Source organism: Musca vetustissima, unplaced genomic scaffold, assembly GCF_032173495.1.
Source record: "Musca vetustissima isolate MV318-11 ecotype Yass unplaced genomic scaffold, APGP_CSIRO_Mvet_v1 utg9639, whole genome shotgun sequence".
In the NCBI taxonomy this organism is placed as follows: Eukaryota; Metazoa; Arthropoda; class Insecta; order Diptera; family Muscidae; genus Musca; species Musca vetustissima.
In genome coordinates, this window is record NW_026887794.1 from 203,334 (window position 1) to 224,319 (window position 20,986).

Consider the following 20,986-nt stretch of genomic DNA (forward strand, 5'->3'; position numbering starts at 1 on the left):
TTAAAAAATCCACCCCTTGGATAGCCCTTGAAAAATGTACTTTAAAAAATCCACGCCTTGGATAGGCCTTGAAAAATGTACTTTAAAAAATCCACGCCTTGGATAGGCCTTGAAAAATGTACTTTAAAAAATTCATATTCAATTTTTTATACCCGAACCTCATCTCCCTCCAGATTAATTGCATTCGAATCCCCGTGAATCTTCAACACACGAAATATAGGAATCCCTGGAGAAAATAGGAATCACTGGAGAAAATGACACCACCTAGAGACAAATTACAACACTAAAAAACCCGGGACCTCAACCTGTGGACATAGCTGAAGGTGGAGGTGTTTCTAGGCAACAATAGATGGCAGTCCCATCTCCGACGCAAGGCTACAGTAGATCAATCAGAACTGGAATAAAGAAAACATTTATTGACGAAACTAATGCAAGGACTAATCGAGTAAGATGTCGATGTTCTGTGGAAGCCCTATGCTCGCAAGAAAACCACACGTGAAAAAATAGGAATAATGACAGGTGATACAGCCACGTAGAAGAAACTAGTATAAGCAATGACCTCAACTACTGCACATTCAAATTCAAGGAGGTGTTGTTCTTAGGCAACGATAGTTGGCTGTCCCACCACTTACGAGAGGCTACACCAGATCAACCACCAACTGAGCTGGAATAAACGGGACAATTGTTTCTAGGCAATAATAGATGGCAGCCCCATCTCCGAGGCCAGGCTGAAGCAGACCAATCATCAACTGAACTGGAACAAACAAAACATTTATTGACGAAACTAATGCCAGGATGATGATGTCGATGTTTTGTGGAAGCCCTATGCTCCCAACAAAATCACACATGAAAAAATAGGAATGACAAGTGATACAGCAACCTAGAAGAAAATTACAACACTAAAATAATCTGGGACCTCAACCACTGCACAAAATTCAAGAAGGTGTTGTTTCTAGGCAACGATAGATGGCTGCCCCCATCACTACGAGAGTCTACAGCAAATCAACTATCAACTGAGCTGGAATAAACGGGATAATTTTTAACGAAACTAACATAAGACGTATTCGAATAAAATGGCGATGATTTGTAGAAGCCTACCATGGCACCAACATCATCATACATGAGGATAACACAAAAATAGGAATGACAGGAGATAACGCCACCAAGAATAAAATGCCATTAGCAAAGTTAGCAAGGGCCGCAACCTCTGCAAAAAATTCAAGGAGGCATTATTTATAGGCAACGATACATGACAGTCTCATCATCAAGGACAGGTCTCCGCAGACCAATCATCTACTGAACTGGAAATTTTGGAAACCACCTATACTCTCAAGAAGACCACACATGAGGTTAATAAAAAATAGGTGCGACGGGAGATAGTACCACCCAGAGGAAATGACATCACTAAAATAAGTAAGGGGCAACAACCAATGTAACCAATGGTGTTATTTCTAAGCAACGATAGATGGCAGCCCCATTATGTTGGACAGGTTGCATCAGACCAATCACAAACTGAGCTGGGACTCGAATAAGATGGCGATGTTTCGTGAAAACCTACGCAACGATACATGACAGCCTCATCATCTAGGACAGGTCTCCGCAGACCTATCATCTACTGAACTGGAAATTTTGGAAACCCCCTATACTCTCAAGAAGACCACACATGGGCATAATACAAAATATGAATGACAGAAGATAGCACCATCCAGAGGATATGGCATCACTAAAATAAGTAAGGACCACAACCAATGTAAATAATTTAAGGTGGCGTTGTTTCTAAGCAACGATAGATGGCAGCCTCATTACATAGGACAGGCTACATCAGACCAATTCCTAACCGAGCTGGAACTCGAATAAAATGGCTATGTTTCGTGAAAGAAGGGATGAACAAATATCGAGTAGCAATAGGTGCAAATATTGTGAACTTTTGTGCAGACTCGAAAATTAGCTTAGTGGTTGTTCAATTTCGACTATTTTCTTTGATTTTTGGTGTTTAACTTTTTAAAGAGGTGGTTGAAGAGGTGATCCGATGTTCTCCATATTAAAGGATAATATGAATTCGAAAACAATTGGTTAATCGATCAAGGGTCCTTATGCGATCCATATAGTCTGGTCCCCAGTATTCATAAGTTAGAATTAGAAATGGTTTCAAGTTCGGTTATTATACACAACTATGTTGTTAGGGTATTATATCTTTGTACAGCCCAAGAGTTTGCAACGCCTCGAAATATTGGTCCTAGACCCACCTTGAAGTATACCGATCGACATATCTCGAATAGCTGAGTTGATCTAGACATGTGTGTCCGTCCGTCTGTCTATTATAATTTTTAAACACGATACAGGCCACAGTTATGGACCAATCTTCACGAAATTGTGCATGTAGAATGGGTTTGGAAAAGATCGGTTAATATTTAGGGGATGAAATGGACCAAAAACTTTATTTTTGTCGGTTTTTCTGGTCGCTCCAGAGGCCGCAATTATGGCCCAAGCATATTTACAGGTGCTTACGTATTAATATTTTATTTAGTAACCTATTGCCACACTGGAGGGCGGAAATATAGAGCTGATCGCTTTGAAATGTCCCATGAGTTTCCAGTTATGGTCAAGGACAACGCCTAAAATGTTAGGTGATGATCAGATAATAATTTTCGGATGAAGTGGACCGAAAACTTAATTATTTGTACTTTTCGAATCGTAAGCCGAACATCACAACACGACCCATGGTGAAGGGAATCTGAACAATTAATTAGAGGGGCTGTACTGAATATTTGTAATATTTGTTGACCTCCAGTCGGTCAAAAGGGTTCAAATATCGCGAAATATTGCCCAAAGTTAGATTTTCATGGAAGTTGTGTAGGGTATCATATATTCGGCCCCCTCCGACTATACTGCTCCGCTCACTGGTTTTATATTATTTAATTTTTTTGTGAAACGTCTTAAGGCAATTTCTTGTTCGTTAAAAATGTCCAAGCGAAGAAATACAATTGAACCGCAATCAATATAAACTCCGAAATCAAATTAATTATCCTAGAACAACAAAAAGCAATAAATCCGATACAATTACATTTTGTTGTTAGGCCAACCGATTATTTTTGTACGATGTCTTGGCCTTTGTGTGGCGGAAAGTACAAAAAAATAATTTCACCTAAGGGATGTATTAACGTTTCAATTTAATTTGTTATATTTCCTACATCTAGTTCGCTCATTCGATTCGTTCGTGATTTCCTTGTTATGTTTTAATTCCAAATTTACTTCACCTCCACGCCATCATTCTGCTTTAACATTCACCTTGAGAATTAATTGAAATTGATTTTCAAGAAGACAGAGAGAGAGAGAGAAATCTTATTTAATCACTGAATCCTTTATGACAATTCTTCTGCGTGAATTAGAGGTGAACTCTAAATGAAATGGAATGTTAGGAATAGATAAGAGACACAAATAGTCGTTTCAATGTGATGGATTTTGAATTGAAAGCTGTAATGGGGACTACCAGATACACATCTACAAATTATGTGAACAAAGAAGTTTAACTGCTTTCAATAGAAATTGGGTTTTGATTTTCGTTTTTTTTCAGTGATATTACCCGCTCCCTCCTTGCCCATTATTATATAATTTTATTTTTAAATTAATTTTACAAAAGAAAATATATCAAATTATCCTCTTCCTTAAGCCTTAGCCAAACGATACAGCCATGTTAGCTCCAACATAATCCGATCCATAGCATTCGCCTTCAGTCGTAAAATCAATGAAAAATTACCCTTAGGGTGAAACTGTGGCAGAGCTGCTTTATTTATCGCATTTCGTATCAGATATGAACCCCTCCTCAGAGGACATTTTATGGACTGGGTACGATTCACCACCAAATTTTCATAGAAACCATGAAATACCCGATTCAATAGAGTATCCGAGAGAAAGATACAACCTTTCATATTATTCATGCGATACAGTTCACGCTTCATGTTCAATTGATTGATGATCACATCAATATAGAATTCTCGAACTTCTTTGCCAATTTCACAATTGTAAATATTTTCCTCTGGTGAGATAAGGCGAAATTCCTTAAAATATTCGGAATCAATGGACGATTTGAAATCTTGTAATATAAATTTTAAAGATTTCGTCAAGGGTATCACTGTGGGCTGGGATATAAAAACGAAAAATTAGTTTACGAACTAACTAATTTCAAGCCGATTACAATACCTTGGCTCTGACCCGCACCAAAAATACCATGATCCACAATTGAATAAATAATTTCATTATTTGTTCTGGAATTCCATTGAGGTTTGTGTTTTATTTAAAATGTATTTTATTTAACCAGTTAATAGGTCGCATGGCTTCGTAATGATTGGCCCAGATTTGTTTGCGTTAGCTTTCCCCAACCAGTTAATTAAAATCTCATTAGTTGATTGTTTGTTTAGAAATAATTATGTAGATATTTATAATTGAAAATTAGTGTTTGTTGTTTACACAAAAATAATATTACACAAAAATGTAATACTAAGTATAAGAGTCGACCACAATATACATACAGACGACTGGTATGTTATGACCTTGTTAAAAAAAATCCACACCTTGGATAGGCCTTGAAAAAGACTATTTTGGGTAGACCATGAAAAAAACTAACGCCTTTTATAGAGCTTGGAAAAAAATTATTTAAACCAGTAAGGAAAGTAGTAAAGTCGGACGGGGCCGACTGTATGATACCCTTCACCACTTTGGGTATATTCAACAGATGAAGACAAACCGACGTCGCATTTTTGAAGGACCAGTAAAATGAAATTGGATCCATAAACATGTCATTCTGTAACCTATACTAAATTGTTCATTTGGCCAGATATAGAAGCTATATCTAAATCTGACCCGATTTACACGAAACTTAGCACACATCATTCTAGGCTCAATTCAGTACTCTATGCCAAACTTCGTGCAAATCGAAAGATATATATGAACATTGGTATCGGACGAAAATATATATGGGAGCTATGTCTAAATCTGTACCGATATTCAGGAAACTTAACGCACATCATACTAGACCTAATTCAGTACTCTAGGCCAAATTTCGTGCAAATCGAGAGATATATGGGGACTTCGGTACACCATTTACCTTAAATCGGACGAAAATATATATGGGAGCTATATCGAAATCTGAACCGATATTCAGGAAACATAACACACATAATTATAGACCTAATCCATTACGCTATGCCAAATTTCGCGCAAATCGAAAGATATATAGGGACTTTGGTACACCATTTACCTTAGTTCGGACGAAAATATATATAGGAGCTATATCTAAATCTGACCCGATTTTCTCGAAACGTGATACACGTCATTCTAGCCTCAATTCAGACCGATATGCAAAATTTCGTTCAAATCGAAAGATATATAGGGACTTTGGTACACTATTTACCTTAAATCGGACGAAAATATATATGGGAGCTATATCGAAATCTGGACCGATATTCAGGAAACTTAACGCACATCATACTAGCCTTAATTCAGACCGATATGCAAAATTTCGCGCAAATCGAAAGATATATAAGGACTTTGGTACACCATTTACCTTAAATCGGACGAAAATATATATGGGAGCTATATCTAAATCTGACCCGATTTTCTCGAAACGTGATACACGTCATTCTAGCCTCAATTCAGACCGATATGCAAAATTTCGTTCAAATCGAAAGATGTATAGGGACTTTGGTAAAATATTTACCTTAAATCGGACGAAAATATATATGGGAGCTATATCTAAATCTGAACCGATTTTCACGAAACTTAACACACAACATTCTAGCCTTAATTCAGACCGATATGCAAAATTTCGTTCAAATCGAAAGATATATAGGGACTTTGGTACACCATTAACCTTAAATCGGACGAAAATATATGGGAGCTATATCGAAATCTGGACCGATATTCAGGAAACTTAACACACGTCGTTCTAGACCTAATTCATTACGCTTTGCCAAATTTCGTGCAAATCGGGAGGTATATAGAGACTTTGGTGCACCATTTACATTAAATATATATGGGAACTATAACTAAATCAGGACCGATTTTTTCCATAGGGTTTGTCCTTGGGCCAAATAAGTGACCTATGCCAAATTTCATCCAATTCGGATCATAAATGCGACCAGTAATTTGTTTACAATTTAACATGGACTGATAGACATACGGACGGACGGACGGACATGCACAAATCGACTCAGAAAGTGATTCTATGCATATTCTCAAAGGGAACGATTATTTTTGCCTATTACAAACATATGCACAAAGACATAATACCCTGTATCACAGTGTGGTGAAGGGTATAAAAATCTACTCCTTGTAGAGAGCTTGAAAAAAAATATTTATAGCTTGAAAGAAGTTATTAAAAAATGCACACCTTGTATAGACCTTGAAACAAATTATTTTAAAAATCCACGCCTTGTATTTTGCATTTGTTTACTTTTCAATACAATTGGGGAAGAAATCTATAAAACATGTGATGTTACATGTGTTCGAGATTTATTTTATTTCATTTTATTTATTTTATTATTACTGCGAAGGTCGAATTTTCGCCCCGCAAAAAATATGTTACGTTTGCAATTTAACACTTTTTCCCCATTTCACAGAGGTGGAAGATTATGTTACTTACTGAAAAGGAAACAAAACAAGCGGAATCATTCACTCAGGCTCTACACCACAAATGTACCAGCCAGACGTCGGGCCTTAGCCACACACTCACACACAAAAATGTAACCGAAAATATGATGGCCTAGTAGTAGTTGGTAGTGTTGCGGTAATTCCTCATTCATGACTAAGTGAGTGAATTACACTAGCGCGAAAACACACACGCATACCCACACACCGTATGTGTGTGTGTTGTTTTTGTGTGTGGGGGATTAAAAGTCTGCATTAAATGCAAACAGAATTCTGCCACCAAAGCACGTTTTGTTTGACTCTTGACACTTGTGAGTGGCGGAGGACGTTGAATGGTGGTGAGTGGGAAAAAAACAGATGGAAATCGTAGTGGGAAAAATACAGAATCTAAATGTAGTACACATACACACACACACTTGCAAAACCATACAAAAGAATCTGCATTCATTGCAGCCTCTTTATATCAAAAATTTGTAAAGAAATTTTCAACCTAAATCGGATGGCAAACAAACAGCAGCACACCCTTGCCTGCCCACCGAACACCCACTCTCATTCGCTCAGTGGGAATCTGTGTCACCTCTCATAAAGGTTAAACAGACGAAAAAGTAGACCCAACCAACAAAACCAACCTGTATGTCATACTTATAAACTGTTGTTAGATTCAAGTGGGGGTGTGCGTGTGTGTGCACTCATCCTTATTTGCCATGTCATATAGTTCCTTCAGTTGTTTTTCGTTTGTTTAACTGCTGCAATGTTGACATGGAGCCGACTTACCGCTTATACAAATGACAATCCCGCTCATACAAATGACAGATCTTTGTCAGATATTCAATATTATTTTGAAAGATTATCAGATTGTTTAAATAGTCGTACCGACGACGACATCAACTCGTATTAATGGGTGGGGGATAAGGGGTCCTAATGAATATTGAATGCCTGACTAGCTGGCTGGTTGGTCGGCCTGTTCGATGTTTGGGGTAGACTATTTATACCCTACACAACTATGTTGTCAGGGTATTATAGCTTTGTGCAGCCCCAAAAGTTTGTAACACCGCGAAATATTGGTCCTAGACCCACCTTTTTGTATACCGATCGTCATATCTCGACTAGCTGAGTCGATCTAGACATGTGTGTCCGTCCGTCCGTCCGTCTGTCCATTATAATTTGTAAACACGATACAGGCCACAGTTATGGACCAATCTTCACGAAATTTTGCATGTAGGTTGGGTTCTGGCCAATGAAGACCCCTATTGTTTTTGCTGGAGATCGCTTAATATGTAGGGGATGAAATGGACTAAATTTTTGTCGGCTTTTCTGGTCGCTCCAGAGGCCGCAATTATAGCCCGAACATCGCGAAATTTTACATGGAGAAGGGGATCGGACTAAAGAATAAGCATGCCTGTTTTGATAAAGATCGGTCAATATTTAGCGTGTCAAATGGACCCTGACTTTTGTGTGAAAAATTACAAAATTTGTATTATATAGCGTATATATTTACTCCTGAAGGACATAGACCCGAGAAGTTGATAATATATCCAAGAGGAGCGTTTGGCCTTCAAATTGATACCAAATATATTGTCGTATGTACTCGGATGACGGAGTTGCACGTACATATTTTCAGGTGCATACGTATTTAGATATTATTTAGTAAACCATTACCACACTGGAGGGCGGAGATATAGAGCTGATTGCTTTGATAGGTTCCATGAGGTTCCAGTTATGGTCAAGGACAACGCCTATAATTTTCGGCGATGATGAGATAATAATTTTGGGATGAAGTGGACCGAAAACTTAATTTTTTGTGTTTTTCGAGTCGGTGTATAGTCCGAACATCACAACACAACCCACGGTGAAGGGAGGGTGCAAATATCGCGAAATAGTGTCCATGCTCAGAATATAGAACCAAAGAAAGTTAGATTTTCGTCGAAGTTGTGTAGGGTATCATATGGTCGGCTCCGTCCGACTATACTGCTCCGCTCACTGTTTTTTTTTTTTTTTTGGTTTATTTTGCTAAATTGGCTGAATTTGTGTTTCAGTAGTTTTGTAAATATTTTTTTTCGAAGCCTTGAGGAAGACAAATTTAGCCGTTATTCGCAAGTGGCTTGGATTGGAGGACATCAAAGGAAATTAAATCATATTGGATATTATGTTTGCAGGATAAAATTGTGTAGGTAGATTTTTGTAAATATTGAGGGAGAACCCTGGTTATTGACCAGTTTTTTAATAATAATTTGCAAGGCTTATCCAAGTCGAGGATTTTTTAAGAATATCTTTCAGAGTTCCAAATAATGCACTGACAGAATATTTTTCAGAGTCCCAGAGTGTGATTTAAAAAAAAAATTATTTTTTAATGGCATATCCAAGGCGTGGAGTTTTAAAATAATTTTTGAAGGCATATCCAGGGCGTATTTTTTTAAAGATTAATTTTTAAAGATGAATTTTTTTAAAGCCTATCCAAGACGTGGTTGTTTAAAGATTTCTTTTCTTCAAATGTCTGGCTAATATTCCAAAATCTATTGTCTCGAATGTCTTTTTTAAAGTCCAGAAGCTGTTGGCATTCCCATATCCAAAAATGAAAACAAATATCTACACAAATATACATACTTACATACACAGATACCAAAAACAAATAAAATTTCAACAGACGTTTTAAATAACAGACAGTAACACAATGCAGGGACGTAACGATTTAAAATTCCCCAAAAAAAAGTTTCAAATTTTTTCTAATTCTTTTTTGAAGTTTAATATTTTTATACCCTTCACCACACTGTGGTACAGGGTATTATGTCTTTGTGCATTCGTTTGTAACAGGCAAAAGGAAACGAGATAGACACATGGTTCCTTTTAAGAATATGCATAGAATCACTTTCTGAGTCGATTTATGCATGTCCGCCGGTCCTTCTGTAGATGTTAAATTGTAAACAAAGTACGGGTCGAATTTATAATCCAATTTAAATGAAATTTCGTACAGATGACTTATTTGGCCCAAAGACGAACCCTATTGAAATTGAAGAAAATCGATTCAGTTCTAAATATAGCTCCCGTATATAGTTTCGTCCGATTTAATGTAAATGGGGCACCAAAGTCCCTATATATCTTTCGATTTGCATGAAATTTGACATAGAGTTCTGAATAAGGTCCAACATTATGTGTGTTAAGTTTCGTGAAAATCGGTTCAGATTTAGATATAGCTCCCATATATAGTTTTGTCCGATTTTATGTAAATGGTGCACCAAAGCCCCTATATATTTTTCGATTTGCATGAAATTTGGCATAGAGTACTGAATTGTATATATAATGATGTGTGTCAAGTTTCAGTTTCGGTTCAGTTTTAAATATAGCTCCTATATATATTTTCGTCCGATTTAAGGTAAATGGGACACCAAAGTCCCCACATATCTTTTGATTTGCAAGAAATTTGGCATAGGGTACTGAATTAGGTCCAGAATGATGTGTGTTAAGTTTCGTGAAAATCGGTTCAGACTTAGATATAGCTCCCATATATAGTTTTGTCCGATTTCATGTAAACGGCAGGGATGGTCCGTATGAAGAATTTTAAGGTTTTCGACTGTCAAAAAGGTGTAATCGTCGAAAACGTCATATACCTGTATAAAATGTAATAAATGTAGAAAACGTCATTAATTCGAATATTATTACCATATACCGTTATTTTCAAGAATATATGTTATTTTTACATATATCTGTCTATTCCATACTAGATCTAATACAAAATTCTAAACTTTTTGGAGAAAAAAATTTTGAAATTTGATATGGATTTCAGTAAACCATACGTAATTTCCAAATTCATTAATGCAAATAGGTAATTTGTCAAAAACCTAATGATTTTGGGTGAGTTTCCGACGTTTCTGACGTATGTATTATACGTCGAAAAGGTATGTCATTTACGTCACTGTTTCTGACGGACCATCTCTGGTAAACGGTGCACCAAAGCCCCTGTATATCATTCGATTTGCACGAAATTTTGCATGGCGTACTCAATTGCGTCTAGAATGACGTGTGGCAAGTTTCAAAAAGATCGGTCCAGTTTTAAATATAGCTCCTATATATAGTTTTGCCAGATTTAAGGTAAATGGGGTACCATTAATTTTTTTTCAAGATTTTAAGATTTTAATTTTTCAAGATTTTCAATACCAATGCTTGTTAAGGTTTGTAACTTTACACATATATAATTGAAGATTTAAAATAGAAGAAAAATAATTTACAAAAAAATTTTGTTATTGTTTTGTTGTTGTTTTTTGTAATTAAAGAAAAGTCCTTATTTTTAATGGCGGGCATGATAACTCCTCACTGGAACATCGGAATCCGAAAATTCCAACGGTGTTAGAAAGAGTACATGTCTAGCTCTCGTATGAACTAAGATTATTGACTTCGCTCTAAAATTAACAAAATGATGGACCTTTGAAAAAATATTTTTGGAAAATCGCCGATTTTTTACCAAAGCCCAAGTCAAAAAATAAGGAAGATCTTCACCGATTGGCTTTATCCTAGATCATACGATAGCTATACACTCACAGAGAAACGTGTAAAAATTTGAAATCGATTGGGTTATTAGGTTTTGAGTTATCGTGCCCGCAATTCGCAAAAAAATGTTTAGAGAAAAACGGGTTTAAAGTTTGAGAAGCCCTTCAGCCGTCACTTGATGCTGACACAATAAATCGGCTATATCTTCAAGAGTTCTTGAGATTTTCATTTGAAATTTTGTAGTGACATTCCTTAAGGTAAATGACATAGGGTACTGAATTAGGCCCAGAATGATGTGTGCTTCCAATTTAGATTTAACTCCCATATATATTTTCGTCCAATTTAATGTAAATTGTGACTAAAGACCCAAAGTTTGCCTGACCGGCTCACAAATTCGTACAATGTTCTGAATTATTTCTAACAACCTCTTTTATATATTTGTTCGCTCATGACGAGTGTATTTACAGACATTTTGTGGTTTTTTGCCGTATTCTTATTTACACTTGATGTTGTTGTTGTTCTGCAGATTTATTGGGATTTTCGAGTCTTTGAGATTGATATCTGTCCCTACCATAGCTCGTGTGTTAAGTCTCGAGAAAATTGGGTTAGATTTAGATTCGAAAAAGCGACGTCAGTTAGGATACATATCGACGCCTCCGAACCATAGTATGCTAAGTCGACTTAGCATGTTTTAAATCTCTTTAAGTTTTTAGATACTACGGTCCTTAATTTAAATTCTCTGAAATTTTGGTAATCATCGGCCAATCCAAACCAAAGTTATAAGCAAAAATGTACTTAGCATGGCACGTAAGATATAAGAAACGTCCATACTTTGAGAGTTTCTGCTGAAAAACTCACTTTTCAGACTTAGCATACTATTCTTCGAAGGCGTCGATATGTAGAATATATTCAAAGTGCTGAAGAGTATCATATAGTCGGCCCAGTCCAGACTTTTGATCTTTCCTTACTGGTTTTTTTCTATTATGTTACAGACCTTAAAGGTCTCCAGGGTAGGTATATTGGAACTTCCTGGAACCCACCCATAGCTACGTCCTTGTTTATGGGTTATAAAAACAATTTTAATATTTGTTTTCTAAAAACAAAGACATTTACACAGTTGGTGAATGCCTTCTGGGCACACACACATTCAAGGCAATGTTACAAAATACATACATTCGAACAGTCCGACAGACAAACGAGCTCGGATCACAATGACAGCTCGATTTAAATTCGGTCGTCATCATCAAGTCGCATTCATGGACTTTTTTGACAGTTAAATTTTTGTTGTCTTTGAGAAAAATATTTAAAATTAACTTTGGGGAAAAGTTCTTGCAGTTTTTGTTTTTCATTTGGCAGAGTCTTTTTGCTTTAAGGAAGGAAGTTTTGGAAATGTTTTACAATAAAAAAATAACAATACAGGCACATTCTCACACACACAAACACCCCGCAGTAATGGCATGCCTTTTGTTCCACAAAATGGGGCGGTCGAAATTATCTTCAGACCAAAAATATTCAAAAAGGCATCACTTGAAGAGGTTTTTGTGTTTTTCTTTTCTTTTTCCCACTCTTTTCTTCTTTTACTTTGTCTCAAATAACAAAGAATGTAGAAAGAAAGAGAGAAAAGGCTCTACACTTGACATTCAAGTGGCAAACGTTCATTATCCTTAAGGTATATCCTCCTCCAGCATCTTGGGCTAAACGTTTAATCTCTGACTTAGAAGGCTAAGCGTGCTGAGAACATTTCGTTTCGTTTCGATTCGTTTTTTTCGGTTGTTATCCTTTACACGTTTTTTGGGCTATAACGTAAATTAATAACAAAATGAAATGTGAAAAAAAAACTAAATCGAATTTCGGGTGAAAAAAATAAAGGTAAAATAATATGGTCAGGATTGGGGTTGGGATTGTTACAATCTGTTGAATTTTTGTGTGTGAGAGAGGGGGGACATAAATGAAAATTAATTTGTAGAATGAAATGGAAACCAGCAATAATGAAATTGAAAATAAATTGAAGAATATTGAAATTTAAGATGAAGGTCAAACAATAGAAGATATCAAAAGTGAACGATGAAAATGTTATCTGGGCCAATACCAGCACGTGTAGCTTTAAATATTAAGTAGTAGTAAAGTCGGACTGGGCCGACGACTATATAATACCCTTCAACACTTTATGTATATTGTACTTATGTATCCTAACAATTTCATGTCAATGATCCCTCGAAGGAACATACACCTTTCTGCAACCTATGCAAAATTTAATTTCAATCGGGCAGATTTAGAATCGTTTGCGTATACTGGGAGAAATTTACGTTGTTCGAAAATTCGTGTCAATCGGACAAACATTAGGAGTTTGGTGCACATAAAATTGGACGAAAATACATATGTGGGACCTATATCTAAATCTGAACCGATATTCTCGAAACTTAACACACCTTTTTCTAGACTCATTTCAGTACGCTATGCCAAATTTGGTGGAAATCGAAAGATATATAGGAATTTTGGTGCAACATTTACATTAAATCGGTCGAAACTATATATGGGAGCTATATCTAAATTTGAACCGATTTTCACGAAACTTAATACTCATCATTCAGGACCTAATTCAGTACCCTTTGCCAATTTTCGTGCAAATCGAAAGATATATGAGGACTTTGGTGCCCTATTTATCATGAATCGGACTAAAATATATATGGGAACTATATATAAATCTGAACCGATTTTCTCGAAACTTAACACATATCATTCTAGGCCTTATTCAGTACACTATGCCAAGTTTCGTGCAAATCAAAAGATACATAGGGACTTTGGTGCCCCATTTACATTAAATCGGACGAAAATATATATATCTATATCTGAAACGATTTGCACGAAACTTAACACTCATCATTCAGGACCTAATTCAGTACCCTATATCAAATTTCGTGCAAATCGAAAGATATATGAGGACTTTGGTGCCCTATTTACCTTAAATCGGACGAAAATACATATGGGAACTATATCTAAATCTGAGCCGATTTTCTCGAAACTTAACACACATAATTCTAGGCTTTATTCAGTACGATATGCCAAATTTCGTGTATATCGAAAGATATATAGGGTTTATGGTACAGCATTCCATTAAAATCTGACGAAACTATATATGGGAGCTATATCTATATCTGAACCGATTTGCACGAAACTTAACACTCATCATTCAGGACCTAATTCCGTAACCTATGTCAAATTTCGTGCAAATCGAAAGATATATGAGGACTGTGGTGCTCTATTTATCTTAAATCGGATGAAAATACATATGGGACCTATATCTAAATCTGAACCGATTTTCACGAAACTTGGCAGACATCACCCTAGGCTCAATTCAGTACGTTTTGCCAAATTTCGTGCAAATCGAAATACATATAGAAACTTTGGTGCATTGTTTTAGCGAAAATATATATGAGAGCTATATCTAAATCTGAATCGATTTTTCAATAGGGTTCGTTCTTGGGCCAAATAAATGAGCTGTGCCAAATTTCATCCAATTCGGATTATAAATACGACCTGTGCATTATTTACAATTTAACACCAACAGACGGACAGACGGACGGACATGCATAAATCGACTCAGAAAGTGATTCAATGCATATTCTCAAAAGGAACTATGGGTCTATCTTGTTGTCTTTTGCCTGTTACAAATATATACACAAAGACATAATACCCTGTATCACAGTGTGGTGAAGGGTATAAAAATTCCAGACCTATCCCAGGCGTGGATTTTTTAAAGAAAAAAATTCCAGACCTATCATAGGCGTGGATTTTTTAAAGTACAAAATTTCAGACCTATCCCAGGCGTGGATTTTTTAAAGAAAAAAATTCCACACCTATCCCAGGCGTGGATTTTTTAAAGAAAAAAATTCCACACCTATCCCAGGCGTGGATTTTTTAAAGAAAAAAATTCCACACCTATCCCAGGCGTGGATTTTTTTAAAGAAAAAAATCCAGACCTATCCCAGGCGTGGATTTTTTTAAAGAAAAAAATTCCAGACCTATCCCAGGCGTCGATTTTTTAAAGAAAAAAAATTCCAGACCTATCCCAGGCGTGGATTTTTTAAAGAAAAAAATTCCGAGAGCTCCAGGTCTCATTTATTTATTTAAAAAAGTATAGCAGTGGACTTACCTTTCACCATCATCATTAAACGAGAAATCACCCAAAAGTAAATCACGAAAACGGTAACGTGGTGCAATCATTCTGGTCGTTGTTGTTGTCGCTGCAGGTGTAGGATTTGAAACTGGTGCTGCCGCTACTGTTGAACTTGAATAGTTTGTCGCGGGAACTGGAATAATTTTCACTTCCGGTGCTGCTAATAAAGTTGTCGTAGTTCTACCAAGCTCTCGCCCACCACTACTACTATTACTGCTACTATACAAGGTATTGTTGTTGTTGTAATTTTTCTGAGCATAATAACCACTAAAATGACGTCTTATCCGTTCCTCTTCTTCTTCATCGTAAACATCGGAATCTTTGCGATTGGGTTTTTGTTTGTCCTCATCACCATCGTCGTCGTTGTTATTGCCATGGACCTGATTGCTGTCATCAGCATCGTTGTTCGCGTCGTTGTCGTCGTCGTCTTCACTGTCACTGACACATGTTGTGGTGATAATCGTTGCCGGCTTGGCTATCACTTCAAAGTCTCTATCCGCTTGGGTAACATTAATTATACACTCCGTCGAGGAGAGGGCCGTGGTGGCGGTGCTGGTCGGAGTGGCATTAACACCCAACGATGTCAGACCACTGCCATGGGTACTGCCATCTGCATTCGTCCAATAGGTTGTGATGGTATTGGCAACGTTACTGCTGGCCGAAGTGCTACCGGTGCCACTGCCTCCGTTACCGGTTAGAAAGTAGCCGCCACTAGCCCTGTTGGGCCGTGGCGAACGTAGGCGTTGCCACAGATTGGACAGAATCTTGCAGTGGAGACAAAGGGGGGTAACGAAGGGGGTTGGGGTACTGCCTGTTGAAGGGATGGGGAAATTGCGCTCAGACTCTGTTTTTGAATTGTAATTGTTATGATGCCACTGATGACGATGATGGTATCCTTCCAAAGGATTCCTTATTTGTCAGCCACCTCACGTAGATATTGTCGCCACCCTCTGCTGACGAAGTGAGTTGTCACTTTGTTTATTTATGCAAATGAATGGATATTTAATTATTTTTTAATAATTTGTTTTTCTTTGGGGATTTTAAAGTAAACACGCTCGCCACACACAACCGCACACACACGCGAATTAAAGATGCTGATATCCTTCGGAAGCTGTAGGGAAGAGAAGAAGAGGAAAAAAGAGAAATAAAATGGTCAATAAATGATTACAAGCATATATTTTTTTATTGTTGTTTAAAATAATGTAAATAGGGTGGGGGATAATTATTTTTTCTTCTTCTTCATTTGCTCTGTGGGATTACAACAATCAATCTTTATCGCTCGGTCGCTCACACCCACCAATATGGCTGGAAGCGGGATAGTTGTAAATTAATATTCATGGTTTTTTATTCATGACAAAGCTTTTTGGTCTCATTTAAATAAAAACAACAACAACAAAATGATTAAAAATATGTGTATTTTAACTGCAGGTCTCTTGGCCCCTAGGGGGTCCTGTCAGATTGTTTGTGATAAACAAAAGTAGTCCTTGGCAAGTAATTCACACATTGTAAAGCCTTGTCGGCCTTTTGTATACATTTCACCACACTGTGGTACAGGGTATTATGTCTTTGTGCATATGTTTGTAACAGGCAAAAGGAATCGAGATATACCCATGGTTTCTTTTGAGAAAATGCTAATTCGATTAATGCATGTCCGTCCGTCTGTCTGTCCATGTTAAATTGTAAACAAAGTACAGGTCGCATTTATGATCCGAATTGGATGAAATTTGGCATAGGTCACTTATTTGGCCCAAGGACGAACCCTATTGAAATTGGGAAAAATAGCTTCAGATTCAGATACAGCTCCCATATATATTTTCGTCCGATTTAATGTAAATGGTGTACCAATGTCCCTATATATCTTTCGATTTGCACGAAATTTGGCACAGCGTACTGAATTAAGTCTGGAATAATGTGTGTTAAGTTTCCTGAAAATCGGTCCAGATTAAGATATAGCTCCCATATATATTTTCGTCCGATTTAATGTAAGTGGTGTACCAATGTCCCTATATATCTTTCGATTTGCACGAAATTTGGCATAGCGTACTTAAATAGGTCTAGAATGACGTGTGCCAAGTTTTCCGAAAATGAGCCCAGATTCAGTAAAGCTCCCATATATATTTTCCTCTGATTTAGTGTAAATGGTGTACCAATGTCCCTATATATCCTTCGATTTGCATGACATTTGGCACAGCGTGTTGAAATAGGTCTGGAATGATGTGTGTCATGTTTCCTGAAAATCGGTCCAGATTTAGATATAGCTCCCATATATATTTTCGTCCGATTTAATGTAAATGGTGTATCAATGTCCCTATATACCCTTCGATTTGCACGAAATTTGGCATAGCGTAATGAATTAGGTCTAGAATTATGTGTGTTGAGTTTCCTGAAAATCTGTCCAGACTTAGATATAGCTCCCATATATATTTTCGTCCGATTTAAGGTAAATGGTGTACCTATGTCCCTAAATATCTTTCGATTTGCACGAAATTTGGCACAGCCTACTGAATTAGGTCTGGAATTATGTGTGTGAAGTTTCCTGAAAATCGGCCCAGATTCAGATATAGCTCCCATATATATTTTCGTCCGATTTAATGTAAATCGTGTAGCAAAGTCTCTATATATCTTTCGATTTGCATTAAATTTGGCACAGCGTAATGAATTAGGTCTAAAATTATGTGTGTGGAGTTTCCTGAAAATCTGTAAAGATTTAGATATAGCTCCCATATATATTTTCCTCCGATTTAATGTAAATGGTGCACAAAAGCCCCTATATATCCTTCGAGTTGCACGAAATTTGGCATAACATACTGAATTAAGCTTAGAACGATGTGTGTTAAATTTCGTGAAAATCGGTTCAAATTTAGATATAGCTCCCATATATATTTTCGACCGATTTTAGGTAAATAGTGCACAAAAGTCCCTATATATCCTTTGATTTGCACGAAATTTGGCACAGCGTAATGAATTAGGTCCAGAATGATGTGTGTTAAGTTTCCTGAAAATCGGTTCAGATTTAGATATAGCTTCTATATCTGACCAAATGAAAAATTTAGTATCGGTTGCAGAATATCATGTTTATGGATTCAATTTCATTTTACTGGTGCTTCAAAAATACAACATCTGTTAGGATTCATCTATTGAATATACCCAAAGTGGTGAAGGGTATCATATAGTCGGCCCCATCCGACTTTACTACTTTCCTTACTGGTTTGGTCCTTAAAAAAATCCGCACTTTCTTTTGAAACCCCATTTTTAATGAACATCTTCTAATTCCTACCTCTTTTAAAATTTATCACCCTGAATCTACTTAGGAAATTAACCGAAGTGGATGTGTGTGGAATGTGATCTAGGTCAATGCATAGAACCAACATCGTGGTATAATTAAAGAATACAACAACCGCATTTTATGGGTACTAAATTTTATTTTTATTGACATTTTCAGAAAATTAAAAACAAAGCCCACAAAGGGAATGGGAGAATGAGAGAAAAAAGAACATGAAATGAAAAAAATAAAATAAAACATCTCAATTAAAAACCCTTCAATAAAACATGACTTATGCAAGCGACCGACCTCTCAACCAGCCAGCCAGCCATCCGACCAAGCCAGTCATAAACGCATTTTACACCCACAAAAACAATAACACCACTACCAACAGGGGAATATGAATTTCTCTCTCTCTGAGGTCCTGATGATGATGACGATGATGTGTATGGGTAGGATAAATGCCATTAACACCACACACTTGCTTGAATATTCACTTGATGCATTTTTAAAGAGATGTTCCATGAATTGAGTCATCACCACCCCACCACCGAAAATGAAAAAAAAAATGAACAAACCCCCATTATCTGAGGTGGGGGGTTGATTATTCACCAGAAAGTGTCTAAAATTCTTCATCACATTAAAACTTAATTTGGCTGCGAATTTAAATACAAAACAAAAATTCCACCAGATTTCAATGCCCTTGCTGTGCCAGAGTACAGATTGAGAGATCTCCTCCTGAATAAACAGCCAAGATTTTTCTTAATTTTTTTCGTTTATCCTTGACGTAAATTTGTTCGGTGTGTTTATTTGCTGGCTAATGGGATAAGAGAAGAATTCTCCTGAAATGTGGACACAACACGAAGCAAACAATAACAACAAAATATATACAGAATTGGCTAATTTGAAATATTTAAAGGTCATTATCTCCAATGAAGATCTAAAACGCTTAGATAAGTGTTTGTCCTGACCGACTGACTGATTGGCTGACCGTTCAGTGGAATAAAAGTTGGGTTCATTTCATTTGTTTGTCTCGACCCTTATTATCTTTCAAGTGGGCAATTTAGTTGCCATCTGAGTTGCAATTTGTTTACAAAGCACCTATGACAAGGGAGGAGGGGGGGAGGTTGTGTGTGTAAAAGTGAAAACAAAATCTTCAAGACAGAAAAATATTTTTTTCAAGGCGTAAATTTTTAAAGAAATTTCCTCAAGGCCTATCCAAGGCGTGGATTTTTCAAAGAAATTTTGTTCAAGACCCAAAGAAGGCGTGGATTTTTGAAAGAATATTTGTTCAAGTCCCAACCAAGGCATGGATTTTTTAAAGATTAATTTTTCAAGGCCTAACCAAGGCGTGGGTTTTTTCTAAGGTCCAACCAAGGCGTGGATTTTTTCCAGGGCCCATCCAAGGCGTGGATTTTTTCTAAGGTCCAACCAAGGCGTGGATTTTTTCTAAGACCCAACCAAGGCGTGGATTTTTTTCTAAGGCCCAACCAAGGCGTGGATTTTTTCTAAGGCCCAACCAAGGCGTGGATTTTTTCTAAGGCCCAACCAAGGCGTGGATTTTTAAAGATTCATTTTTCAAGGCCCAAACAAGGCGTGGATTTTTAAAGATTAATTTTTCAAGGCCCAACCAAGGCGTGGATTTTTTAAAGATTAATTTTTTGAGGCCCAACCAAGGCGTGGATTTTTTAAAGATTAATTTTTCAAGGCCCAATCAAGGCGTGGATTTTTAAAGATTAATTTTTCAAGGCCCAACCAAGGCGTGGATTTGTTAAAGATTAATTTTTTGAGGCCCAACCAAGGCGTGGATTTTTAAAGATTAATTTTTCAAGGCCCAACCAAGGCGTGGATTTTTTAAAGATTAATTTTTTGAGGCCCAACCAAGGCGTGGATTTGTTAAAGATTAATTTTTCAAGGCCCAACCAAGGCGTGGATTTTTAAAGATTAATTTTTCAAGGCCCAACCAAGGCGTGGATTTTTTAAAGATTAATTTTTCAAGGCCCAACCAAGGCGTGGATTTTAAAAGATTAATTTTTCAAGGCCCAACCAAGGCGTGGATTTTTTAAAGATTAATTTTTCAAGGCCCAACCAAGGCGTGGATTTTTTTAAAGATTAATTTTTTGAGGCCCAACCAAGGCGTGGATTTTTTAAAGATTAATTTTTTGAGGCCCAACCAAGGCGTGGAGTTTTTAAAGATAAATTTTTCAAGGCCCAACCAAGGCGTGGATTTTTAAAGTCTAATTTTTCAAGGCCCAACCAAGGCGTGGATTTTTAAAATCTAATTTTTCAAGGCCCAACCAAGGCTTGGATTTTTAAAAGTCTAATTTTTAAAGGCCCAACCAAGGCGTGGATTTTTAAAGTCTAATTTTTCAAGGCCCAACCAAGGCGTGGATTTTTAAAGTCTAATTTTTCAAGGCCCA

At 36.7% G+C, this 20,986-nt stretch overlaps 1 protein-coding gene across 1 annotated transcript; it reads right to left on the reverse strand.

Moving 5' to 3' along the window:
- Nucleotides 1-3,665: 3,665 nt before the first annotated feature.
- Nucleotides 3,666-4,230, reverse strand: LOC133335486 (uncharacterized). The gene is made up of 2 exons (XM_061543759.1): nucleotides 4,201-4,230; nucleotides 3,666-4,139 (listed from the first exon to the last, which is right to left on the reverse strand). The coding sequence occupies exons 1-2, from the start codon at nucleotides 4,228-4,230 to the stop codon at nucleotides 3,666-3,668; spliced, it is 504 nt and encodes a 167-aa protein (XP_061399743.1).
- Nucleotides 4,231-20,986: the final 16,756 nt, after the last annotated feature.